Raw genomic sequence first — 13595 nt, forward strand, 5'->3', positions numbered from 1 at the left:
CTAAGGAACTTCAATTTTAAGTTTTCAAATGAGCTTTAAAACTTTTAAATAGGACAAAGTGATCAGGTTTAAAATGTGTCTGAAAAAATCTAGCTCTTTTTCTATTAATACAAAAGAATTTTAGCTTTGTGAAAAAAGGAAAATTGCAGTTTACAAAATCTGGCGCACTCGAGCATTGATTACTGTCCTCTACTGAAAATTTTGAAGTGAGATTGTGATAAATGAAATATCATTAGCATAAAATCGGGAAGTTTTAACTTTGACACTAAATTTTTAAATTAAATCTTTAATTTATCTCATCAAAATTCACAAGATTTTTTTTCGAATTTTCAATCCTTATAACAGATATTATAGTATTATTATATTAAAAAAATCAAGTGTTTATAAGAATAATTAGGTGTGATTGTGAAGAAATCAGACCTAATAAAAAAAAACAGAGTTACCATAATACACTTACATATATCCATTTGCCCCAAAAGTTTTACATTTAAAACTTAAAATATTTATTTTTTACGCGATAACTAACATATATATACGTTGCCGGACATAAACGATTATCATATTATTGATAAGCTCTTATATTTTTAAATGCTTAAATTTCGAAATTGCAAGCAAAATAAAGTAAATAAACAAGTAATAGTTTACGAAGATTATTTTTTTTATTAAATATCAAGGCAGCTATTTGCATTCTAAATTAGTTACTAGTTGGTTTGTAATTCTGAGTTTTCCGAGACTCCAAAATTTTACTCTAACTCTCTTATAGAATGACTTTCAAAAGTTTTTTTTTTTTTTTTTTTGAAGATATTTGCAAAATATGTAAATACAAGGGGGCCGATATTAGGCCGGAAATATATAGGGGAAAGTACTCTCCCTTCGAACGTTCATGCCTTCGAATAATGTGAATTTCTTTTACATTTCCTTAGAGATTTCCACATAATCGTCATATAATTATCAATAATTGATAATAAGCTAGCTATTATTTAATAGAAATGTTTAAATCTCTTAGGAAAACCTTAAGAAAATTCACATTATTCGAAAGCATGAACGTTCGAAGGGATAGTACTTTCCCCTACTTAGATTTTGAGAACTTTTCATATAAATTATGAGAGTGCCTAATAAATTTTCAAAAGGTATCTAAAATAAAATAAAAAAAATAATATCTTCTTCTTGAAATATATTTTTAGCTAGGAAAAAAATTAAATTGAATATGAAAATTTTAATTTAATTAATTTAACTAATTATCAGGGCTATTTTTTATTTTAAAAATATCTTTTTAATGCTTTGGCTTTCATTCTGTACTGTATAAGACTATAATGCTCTTGCTCTGAAATCTACGAGATGCATATTATACTTTGTGTATTTCTTAAATAAAATTTATATTTGAAATAATGAAAAAATAAAGCATTTTTTTATGAAAATATATTTGTGCTTCTATGAAGTATATTAATTGGTGTAATGTCGAGAAATGCTTTTGAAAAATAAATTGTAAGGTAATAAAAAAGAAAATTTAATTAATTTCGATCGAATTTGTGTAAAAATTGCAAATTTTTATTTGCTGAGTTTTCACACATTTGTTCACTTTTCCGTTGTATTACCTTTTACAACATTTTTCCACTTTTCTCAATTTACTCATATGTACATAACCAATGAAAATTCTCCCTTCAATCGGCTCACCATCACAGCGAAAAATGTCCGGCAACTGTTGAAAAAAAAAGTATCATGCACGCTATTTAGCAATTATTTTTCTCCCAATTTAACAAAAATATGTAAAGTTTGTGGACTTTCACGGGTTCTCCGGTTCTTTCTCGTCCACTCTCGGCCAAACAATGGCGAGATGGAGAGGAAAATATAGGAAAATGCGAAGGGAGTGGTAAAATGCTACTCTTGACTGTTTTTGTATAAGTTTTACTCGTGATTTTTTTCCTTCATGATATACTACCATAAATTACTTTGTGGTCACTCATATTCTTACCACTTTTCGCATTAGCCTGTGAAAAAGGTACTTTTTTCACAAAACAATATGGCTTTTACGTCGCTTAAGTTTTATGCTGCTCCCGTGCAGCAAATAATTAATGAATCAATCTCTCATTGACTATCTTAGATAAGCTTTAACAACACATTCAACTCTTTTTCTTGTCCTAAGTAAGCTTCATCCTAAAAGAGGTTTTAAGCTGTGATTCGATCTTAAGTTATTATAAGCTAAATATGAATTTATTATTATTATTATTTTTAAAATGGGAATAGTGGAGCGCTTTCGGAACTGTCCTCAAATTTCTTTGTGGGAAGTGGGAGGTACCTAAAAATCTTGTAGATTCAGAATATATGGTTTATTAGACCATGTAACTTAGTTGTTAAAATTGTATGGGCGAAATGTAAGTCCACCGTGAAATGGTTGGCTCAATTCAGAAAATAAAAAATTCATTGTACCACATGTGTTATTAACTTGTGCAAAAGATGATGAGGAAGGGATATGGATTTTTGTAAACTGGTCACACTGTCTATTTTTTGCCTGTCGAATTTATGTTTCATTCCATTACACAGAACTACACCATTAATTATCCAGCTGATAATAAATTTTCTCTTGGTTTTACGAGAATTTATTTATTTGCGAAAATATTCACCCATGCAAAACTTTTGGGAGTATAATACTGTATTTCCCTGTAACAAAAAAAAAACTACCCAGAAATATTGGTTGAACCTGCCATATGAATGCATCAGAGCTGAGTATTCTCCGTGAGATCCTTCTTGTAGCCATAGGAATTTATAACATCCATTTCCTTTTTGCATCGCTCAATGAAATCTCCGTACATCTCCATTAATTCTTCAACTTTAGGACAGTCGCCCAATGAAATGGTGCCACCGTATTCCGTCGGAAGACAATTGGGAGCTATGTATTCGTGTATCATCTCATAATCTTTGCCATGGAAGTAGATTCTGTTGCGTAGCTTCTCGCTGAGGAAGTTCTTGATTATGGCGTACGTAGCGTCGATCATTGAAGTTTCGTTGATCACATGAAGCCCTTTGAGACGGAGTGGGATGCAGTCTTGACACCATTTCATGCCGAACCGAATGAATGATGGGGTTAGTGGCTTCAGGTGGTACAATGCCAATTCTTTGAGATCCAACACTATTACGACCCCATTAACTTGAGTATCTGGTTCCAGGCTGACGGCTTCCATCATCATAGCCACTCCCTTGAAGAGCTGCTCCATTGTGTACAAGTTTGGATCAAACTTTCCCAAGTTACGCACAACAAAGATCCGTCTACCTTTGTGATCACGACGTGGCATCATATCTACGATCCGCAAATTTGCTATCTGTATGTAGTAATTTATATCGACGTCATAAAAGTACTCTGGATTCTTGACCTTGATTTCAAAGTACTTTTTAAGCTGCAAGAGAGAAGATTTATTGATCGTTTTAATTTCTTAAACTCTATTTTATTTTTAGATTCAAAATTTTGATCGTTATAATCATAAGGCTGTTTTTTTAAGTCGCGAAGAGATAACTTTATTTGTAGAAACACCGTTTTATAGTCTGAGACATAATGTATTGTACTTCATTAAATTAATGAACAATTCAATTTACTGGTTGAATATTTAATCCGGATACGAACTTGGATAATTAACCTTCAATTGTTTTTGCTCTTATGAGAATTTTGATCCATGAAATAATAGTTTTTTTCATAATTTGGCATCTATTCTGCCAAATAAGCTTAAAAGTAAAAAAAAGAAATTAAAAGAAGACATGCAATAGGGGAAGTTGGGCACCTTTGAAATACGGCATCTTAAAAATTGTGCTTTTTTCTCCTATTTTAAAATGTAACTAACCTATTATAATACAATTTCAATTTGGTTTCAAAATCAGTTTTCAGATCTAACTTATAAACGGAACTGAACCTTGTAGTTCCATTTAAAAGTATAGAAGTGAAAACCTAATTTCAAAATTGCCCCAAATCAAAGGTTCTCGATTTTCCCCTATTCCATTTCAAACTAATGTTTATATATTATTCTATTTTAGTGCTCAATAAATTAAAAGTCTTGATTTTTAAACCAAAACGAGATCAAATCGAAACAGTGAATTAATATCTTGTTCTTAAATACTAAATCTAGTTACTACTTAGGAGAAATGGATAGCCTATACGATATACCCTAAAGCGGTTTTCTGATTAGACGTTTAGCCCTATTCCCGAAGGTCTCAAAATCCTAAACAGCAACCACTTTTATAGGTTTTTCAGAGCATAGAATATTTTCTTTTAATAATCAAAACCTAAGTCAAAATTTTCTAAAATTTCTTGAATTTTTGATTAATAAAAAATTAGAGAAATTAAGCCATATGGCTAAGTCATAGGTATGAAGCTCGTATAAGTGGTCGAAAACAGGAACGCTAATCTATGTAACCGAATTGAGCAGCTCAACACATTTTTAAAACACTTTAATATTTATTTTATAAAAAAAATAGTAATTTTAATCTACGCAATAAAAGACCTAATATAAATTTTTTTATTCCTGAATTAAGTTTACAATTAGATAGAAAAAATCTGTACTACAACTACTCGTTAAAAACCTGATCAAAGAGTCAAATTAAATTACTTTTACGTAAACTTTTCATAAAACCTATTCTTAAGTGGCTAACATTGGATCATTTACCTTTTCAAACAAAGAAAATCGAAAAAACTAACACATGTCAGAATATAAGATTTTCTAGAACCTTCTGGAAAAGGAAAAAAAAGGTACTAAAATTTTATATTCTTTTTTTTTCTTTATTTTAAAGCACTGTACAATAAGAATTACTTCGAAGTGTTGTATTGTTGTGCAACAATAATAATACTCATTAATTAATTAAGGGATATAAATCGTATAACTGGCAACTATACATGCCAAAAACCATCATAATTAACTACAAAAACTCTGATTGACCCATTATTATCGAATATTATGGGCTGCATGACCGTCATAGATCTATTGGGTAGGGGGAAGTGGGCAACATTTTAGCTAGGGCTACATTGAAAATACTATTTTTCGCATTTTCCTAAAACAAGCCGGACTTTAATGTAATTTAGATAGATAAAATAATAGAAGATCTAAAATAATTTATGACTATCTCCAACTTCCTTTAGAAATATACGAAAAATAGTGTTTTCAATATAGCTTCAGCCATTTACCATTTGAAATTATTATTTATTGTTCTCTTAATTACAAATTTAAAAAGAAAATTATTTAGAACTTTTGGTATAGCGTGGAATCGTTTAAATTTCCCCAACACTTGATATGATTTTGATAGTTTCAACTATTGTTTACTTTTTGTTTTTCATATTCAATTTAATTTATTTCCTAGATTATCAGCTAAAAATATATTTCAAGAGGAGGATATTATTTTTTATTTTATTTTAGATACTTTTTGATAATTTATTAGGCACTCTCATAATTTATATGAAAAGTTCTCAAAATCTATATACATAAGTATATATTTCCGGCTTAATCTTATGTATTTACATATTTTACAAACATCTTCAAAAAAAAACTTTGGAAAGTCATTCTATAAGAGAGTAGAGTAAAATGTTGGAATCTCGGAAAACTCAGAATTACAAACCAACTAAGCATTCTGAAATAAAGCTTATACATGATATAACAAGGATTTCTAGTGATATAATAGTAACATCTTGCTTTATTTCTATAATAAAAAAATGACATTGCATAAACGATAAAAGTAACAAAATAATGTAATTTAGAGAAAATTAAAAACAAATCAGGGAAGGAAAAGGCATTAGTAAAATGCGTTTAGAATCTTAGTAAAACAATGTACTTTTTTTATAATAAGCAAAGCTCATACAAAAACTTACATCCCAGCATTACATAGGAAAAAAAAACAAAAATGATCAATTTGATTGTGATATAACATACTGCTTTTAATGGGTTAATATGTTGCTGAATAATTCCGCGTTTTTTGGCAACAATTAAAAACACCAATTTCATATTCTGTCTAAGAAAATACATTTTTTGATGATTAATCTGAATTTTTTACTAGTCAAACAAATTATACTTTTTTGTACGACCATTTCAACAAAATCCTGATCTTAAGTTTTTCTATATTCAAATCGATCAACAAATAAAAATAAAAAGGTCATTGAAATGGCTCAATAACTTCTCAGCAAAAGTTCTTTACGGGGAGGTAGGACACACTTGAAATTAGTTTTTTCTCCTACTTTTAAATGAAACTGGACCTTACTATGATATAAAGTAAATCCGCAAACCAATTTTGAAATTAAATTGCATTATCATAAGGCTTAGTTACATTTAAAAATAGGATAAAAAACCTAATTTCAAAAGTGCCCCGTTTCAAAGGTGCTCCACTTGCCCCTATATTGTATATTTGAAGTTACAATAATCATAATTTTATATCTTTATTAAATACAATATAAGGAATTGCATTATTCTCTAATCTTTTTTTCCTTTATTAAAATTTGCCGGTCTTTTTTCTCCCATTCAAAAGAAAGATATGAATTTTATACTTTTCTTTTTATCGTAATACTGATAAAAAAAAGGATCAAATTGATCCAAATTTGATCCTCTTGCAAAGTATATGGATCAAATTAACATGTTCTATTACGATAAATGTTCATTCACAGATTGAAATTTGATTCATCTTTTGTAAAAGGTCAAATTTGGATCAATTTGATCTTTTACTTTCAACAGTGAATATATAGGGTAAGAGCTCATAATTTTGGACAGTTTCTAAGTTTGGACACTTTGAAGATAAAATTGGACACTATAAATAAATTGATTAAAATTATGAATATTTATTCCAATATTTTAGGAATAATGAATTCTATCATAATATTTGTTCTTTTTGGAAGATTTTAACACTAAATTCGTTAAATTTTGAATATGATTTTAGTTAAAATTGCTTTGTTGAAAATTCAATGTGAGCAATTGCTTACGAGAAATATGACAGATTTTCGTGTTTCCTTCAGTCTTATTTAGCTGTGGTGAAGTACTAATAATTTTTCTTCCCTGTTTTTAAGTGATATTAGAGTAAAGTGGTACAAGTTGGACAGGACTTTTTTTCTTGATAAATTTAGTACTTCATTTTTATTTGTAATTTTTTAATGCTTTAGTTTTATAATTTGATTCCTTGTGCTTAAAAACAAATTTTGTACTGTATTTATCAAGAAAAAAGCCATGTCTAACTTGTACCGGCGAATTGTCCAATTTGTAACACTATATCCAAATTATATCACTTTACTCTATTAAATTGAATATTGTGTTGATTGACATTTATAGTGACTTGTTGATTTGACTTGAAGTGTGATTTGCCTTGTGGATTACGTTTTTCGTGTGAAAAATGGGAAATTTTCGAAGAGATTCACCAGTGATGTGATACTCCTTATTTTGGACAGGTGTTTTTCTCTGGAAATTTCATGAAGTTTTAGCTTTTGTGATGACAAGGTAGTGTAAATGCCTGAAGAAACAAAGAAGCATCATCTCTACTAACGAAATGTAGTGAGAAAAGCCTTGAAAGGCTCCCGGAAAGGCCAGGGAATGTATAAATCTGAGCGTACTTGGAGTGCCGAAGTCAACTCACTTGAACGAATGATATGGAAAGCTTCTGGACTTCTTGTGACATTCTACGATTCCCTTACATGAACCGAAAGAGGACTTGGTAAGATTGGTTCATCAAATGAAGAACAATGGGCATCCTATTGAGGCGGATTAGCTGTCCAAATTTACAGCCAAGTTATCCAAATTAATAACCAAGTTGTCCAAAATTCGAGTCAAATTCAGTTCTACATATCAATTAATTTTTAAACGTATTGAGACTAATTTTAGTAAAAACAAAGACAATAAATCCTTGCCAAGTTTCTAATCAACCCTTATGGAAAGAGAGTAACAAAAAAAGCCAATTAGTATTGAAAATATCGCACTTCAAACTTGGTAAATTGATGCTTATAAGCAGATTGTCCAAAATTATGAGCATTTACCTTATTGGGTATCTTTTTGTTCCTCCTAGAAGATACAAATTTATTCCAAAATTTTCGGTGTCCGTGGACGAGCTACTTTTTGGAACAAATTCGTTAATAATATTGATTATCTTTTTGAGTCTCGTAAAATGAACAAGATTGTGCCAAAAATTATGGTGTCCGTGGACGAGCTAATTTTTGGAACAAAGATGTGCCGAAATTTTTTACTTTATTTTAATTTTTAATAAATAATTATTTTTTTTACTTTAATTATTTTATTTATTGAAAATATCGCACTTAAAACTTGAAACATTGTTGCTTATGAGCACCCTGTCCAAAATAATGAGCTTCACCCTAAATGCATTTTCCCAAGCTTCTAATATTTTGTCATAATCTTTCAACGTTTTGAAAAACTACAGAGCTGCTTTAAACAGTTTTAGGATGAACTTATTATATTTAATTGAATTGGGTTAATTATAATTTTGAATTGGGAAAAGTTTGTTTTTATTTGAAAGGTCTTTGATTTCTGAACTTATTCGGTTGGTAAGAAATTCTAATTAAAATCATTAATTGATACCATAGTGTGTAGATTTTGGCGATACTTATGAATCAGTTTAAACTAGTGAACAAATTTAAAGACTTTGACAAATTTTAATTTTTGAGCATAATTCACTTTTAGACCCAAGAGTTCAATCTCAAGTACATTCATCCAAATTAAATGCGACATTAATTTTTAGGGCATAGTAATTCATAAGTATTCCGCAAAGTCTTGGTCCCTTATTGTCACGTTTTTTCTAATATAATATATTTGTGCATGTAGATCAAAATTATAACATTTTTGCTTGGTTCATACTTGCAGATATTAAGTGAAAGTAGTTTTGGATGCTTTACTATGCACACCGTCATTATGATATAACTTAACATAAGAAAAGACATGAAGTAAACTGTGCCGAATTTTGAAGAGGAAAATATTATGAATATCATGAATATAATACATATTTCACGATGATAATGATATAAAATTTGCTGTATAAAACTAATATTGCGAAAAATTTTCAACGTATTGCTGAAATAATATCAAGAGCATTAGTTGCCACCTAAAGCTTTCCGTTACTATATTTTTTCAATGTGCGATAACACTGAATAAAAGAACAAGTTTTTGATGTAAAGATTATACCCAAATTGTCTCACCAATTGAAAAGCACTTTCTGGATAAAATTTGCACTTTCTGAGATACTTTATGAGGAAGAAGTCATTGTTTGGCCATGTGAGATCTTCTTCTTGCGATAGAAGACGTTTCAGCTCCTCAAGTGATTCCTTCACACGCTCAGGAGTTTCTCGGAGCTCCTTCTCAGCCACTCTGCGACCTTTTTCACTCAAGTCCGCCTCAAAGACGAACTCTAAATCGCCAATCTTGAATGATGGGATCTCTGTGATTCCAGAAAGGAATCTTGAGTCTTTCACTATCACTTTTGCCATATTTTCACGATATTACGAACCACCTTCAACGACTCGTTAGATAAAACTGACGGTACTCCAGTGGTCTTCGCCAGACAAAACGACCACTTTAATAGTCCCAAATTGCTGTTTGTTCCAACAAATCTGCCAAGAGGAGAAAAAAAACTCACCAAAACGAAAGGCAAGTATATACAGTATCTTGCTGGAGATTTCGACAAAAACTAAACAGAAACCCACTAATCAGAGGCACATGTACAATTTACTCTGTCCATTAATTGTTATTGCCAAATCTAACGAGGTATAAAGTCCACGGAGAATGAAAATAAGTTTATTCGTCATGAGAATATTTATTTTTGCCACACATTACAATGTTTTTTTCCCCAAAAATTCCACTGCATTTTTAAAATGATACTTAAAATACTTTAGACTTATGATTATACAAGTCGTCAGTTTGATCATTAACCTAGGCTATTTACATTTTTTGTATTTGTCTGTTATCTGTATTTGTTTGCAACAAATGAAGATACAAAGAAAATGTAGATAGCTCAATTGCTGATCCAATCGACGAAGTTTTTGCAATGGCATCAGTATGGTTTCCTACCAAATATAACGCAATTTAAAAGTCATCATTTTTTAGATAAGATATTTTAAGGTGCTCATGGAAGTCGCCAAAGTTTTCTATTTTTGCTCATAAAAATAATTCTTTGTAACTGATTAAAGAGGTGTTCTCTTCCTCGTTTTAGTATCGAAGTAATGTAAAATTTCTTCTTTAAACCCATTGAATACTTAAAGCTTTTTCTGCCTTTTAATTTTAAATTATGTCCGGAAATATCGTTTACTTCTCTATTTTTATTAGGGGGAAGTGGGGCAGCCTTGAAATAGGGTTCCTTTGAAATTAGGTTTTTTTTCTCTTTTATTTTTTAAAAGAATTGAACCCAACCGTGATGTAATTTAAATTATATTACAATAGGTCTTAATTTCTTTTTTTTTTTAATTGGAGAAAAAAGCTCAATTTCAAAGGTGACATTCTATTGAGGCGGATTATCTGTCCAAAATTACAAACGAAGTGTCCAAAATTACAAGCAGATATCCAAAATTACAGGCAAATTCATATCTACATATTTATTCATTTTTAAATGTATTGAGATTAATTTTAGAGAAAAAGAAAAGACGATAAACTGCTTGTCAAGGTCCCAATCGAAACTTCTGAAAAACTAGAATTTGTATTAAAAATATTGCACTTCAAATATAAAACATTGATGCTTATATGCACCCTGCCCCAAATTATAACTTTTTCCCCTGATGTTATGGAATAAAAGTACAGTTGATTTAAAGAATAGTCTTTAAATGAGCGGTGAATGTGACTAAACTGACCAGGAGAAACTCATAAGAAAGTAATAAAGGTATAAGAACTTCACACATTTGTTTAATTGCATTTTAAAGACAGCAATGATTTTATTAAAAAATATTATTTCATACTTCATAGTTTCATGATTCATAATTTCATACTTTATGTCCATTAAATGAACAGGTTTATTACTTAAAACAGATTAAAAAAAAATATTATAGTGTGCGGCAAAAGCAGGGTAATAGTCCAATTTTTAAATAGCGATAAGGATACTTTATTGTGTAAATTGATTATAATGTTTTATAATGACTTAACTAAAAACTTAAAGATATATGCAGTTAAGTGGAATAACAATTGAAGGCTACAGGCAGATTTGTCAGTATTTGGGTAAAAATGGTCATTAAAATTAAAATTGATTGGGGGCTCTGATATGTATCTCTAATAGGTCTGATATTGACCCCGATGTCTGTTTCAAAAATTTAGAGTCAGTTGGTTCCTAAAGGGAAATAGGGCCTAACTACATATCACAAAAATGTAGCTCAAATTGAGAAATATGGTAAGAACGGTTGAGTGGCTCGTAGGATTTCATGGATAAGTAAGTATAATCTGTGTAAAAGTTTAGACTTTTACTTGAAGCACGTTAAAAAAGTAAATCTGCAACTTTTTAGGACATGTTTATCTATAAAATCTTATAGGAGCGACCAAATCATTTTTAACACTTTTCTCAATTTGCGCTCGATATTTTGTAATATCTGGGACCTTCATTAGTAACCATAACTGACTGAATTTTTGGCACAGATATAATTTGGTCACTGTCAAAGATACTTAGAATGCGGTTAACAACCCCCGGAGTTGAAACTCTGGGTCTGCCAGAAGCGTTTGTCAGATGTAGGGGAAGGTACTCTCCCTTCGAACGTTCATACCTTCGAATAATGTGATTTTTTTAAAAGTTTTCGTAAGAGACTTAAACATTTCTATTAAATATTAGTTAGCTTTATTATCAGTTATTGATAATTATGCGACAATCATGTGAAAATTGCTTAGGAAAAGTAGAAGAATTCATATTATTCGAAGGCATGGACGTTCGAAGGGAGAGTACTTTCCCCTACGGGTGCCTCATCATCACCATAAATTTTGACTATTTTATGTACATATGTCCCGTTGCGATTTTCCATAAAATTAAACAACTGACGACGCAGATTCATTCCAGCTGTATGTCTGAACGATTTTCCTTCGTTCAACTTTTTGTAACTTATCACTTTAACCGGAATTATAAATTAACAAAATTCTAATATTATAATAATTTCTTTATTATTTATTTTACTTATCAAGACTTTATGTTGAATCATTGCGAACTTTAGAAATGTGCAAACCAACCATTTTATCTCTCAAATGATATGACTTTAAAATATAACAGTAATAATATGATATTGGATGCATGTATTTTTGGCTATCTGAGTAATTTTTTTCAAATATGTCAAGGAACTTTTGGTCGATAAAAATTATCTACTTGGGAAATCATTATTTTGTATATGAAATAAAATTAATTTTTTTTAAATACAAAAATTATATCTATAATGATTAAACGAAACTCATTTGCAAAAAGGGTGGCATATACTGGCTTCAGACTTAAGGCTTAGCCATATGGCTTAACTTCTCTAAATATCTTATCAGTCAAGATGTTTTGGAAAATTTTGACTTAGGATTGGATTATTAAGGGCAAATGACCTATTACATTTTGAAAAATCAATAAAATTGGTTGCTCTTTAAGGTTTTGAGACCTTGGGGAACTTGGCTAAACCTCCAGTCTGAAGCCGGCAATAGCGTGCCAGGCTTTGCGAAATGCTCGAACTCGTGACTGAGATGCTATACCTCAAAAGTATTTTCGCATCATTTACCGTTTACCGGTACTCAACCGATTTAAATCGATTCATAAATCACTCAATAGATTCCACAAAATAGTTTAAAGAGTAATAAAAATTATATTCGGACAAAAATTACTTATCGGTAAATAACTGGTTCATTACCGGTTCACAATCTATTCGAACAGATTTATAAATCACTTAAAATATTTCTTAAAATACACCTCGGGAGTAATTTAATTAAATTTCGTATAAAAATTATTTAACGGTTATGAACCGGTTTATTACCGATTCAAAACCGATTGGAACCAGTTCAATTTTATAGGAAATTCCAAGACCTCTCCAACGAGCTCAAACATGACAAATTCGCTTAATAAATGCGGTATATAGTGTATTTTTTAACCTTGGACCTTGAAAAACCGTTCTTAGAAATGATTCAACGGTATTGTCGTATATGGAAGAAATGTTCGCCTGGATCGCCTGGATAATCTCTAAAACTTATCCAAAAATGAAAAAAAATCGCACGACGCGTTTTCGAGCAATCCCAAAAATTACATGGTTTTGGAGGGGAAGGGGAGGGGTGGAGAAAAATAAGGGGCATTTTAGCGATCCTTGAGTCGACTTATGGGGGGTCCCCTGAAGGTCCCAAGTCGCTATCTCTTACCGTTTGGCCTCTAGAGCTGGCGACAGCCGGACGGACAGACGGACAAACAGCGTGACGACATTTCTCAGAAATCGTATGAAACGTGAAGATTTGTTGACAAAAGTGGTCTCCGGGGGTGAAGAAATCGAGGGATTATTACATACCACTGAGAAAAATCCGAAAAAGTTAAAATAACATTTCGGAAATTTTAATTTTACCCTGGATTATTGATTCGAAATCGGTGTAAATATTATGGTTTTTAGGTGTATTGGGGGTTAAAGTAACCCTTTTTCTTGTTAGTTTTACCCTTAAAAAGGTGTAAAA

At 30.5% G+C, this 13595-nt stretch overlaps 1 protein-coding gene across 1 annotated transcript; it reads right to left on the bottom strand.

Annotated features, from left to right (window-relative positions):
* Nucleotides 1-2585: 2585 nt before the first annotated feature.
* Nucleotides 2586-9767, bottom strand: LOC129804598 (alpha-tocopherol transfer protein-like). The gene is made up of 2 exons (XM_055852088.1): nt 9152-9767; nt 2586-3392 (listed from the first exon to the last, which is right to left on the bottom strand). The coding sequence occupies exons 1-2, from the start codon at nt 9437-9439 to the stop codon at nt 2715-2717; spliced, it is 966 nt and encodes a 321-aa protein (XP_055708063.1). The 5' UTR covers nt 9440-9767; the 3' UTR covers nt 2586-2714.
* Between the last annotated feature and the right edge of the window lie 3828 nt (nt 9768-13595).

This window comes from Phlebotomus papatasi, chromosome 2, assembly GCF_024763615.1.
Source record: "Phlebotomus papatasi isolate M1 chromosome 2, Ppap_2.1, whole genome shotgun sequence".
NCBI lineage: Eukaryota > Metazoa > Arthropoda > Insecta > Diptera > Psychodidae > Phlebotomus > Phlebotomus papatasi.

Excerpts from the sequence above, each read along its gene's own strand:
- LOC129804598 (XM_055852088.1), bottom strand. The coding sequence starts at position 9,439 with ATGGCAAAAGTGATAGTGAAAGACTCAAGATTCCTTTCTGGAATCACA. Across the intron at positions 3,393-9,151 it reads CAGAAAGTGCTTTTCAATTG|CTTAAAAAGTACTTTGAAAT; the intron begins GTGAGACAATTT and ends TCTCTCTTGCAG.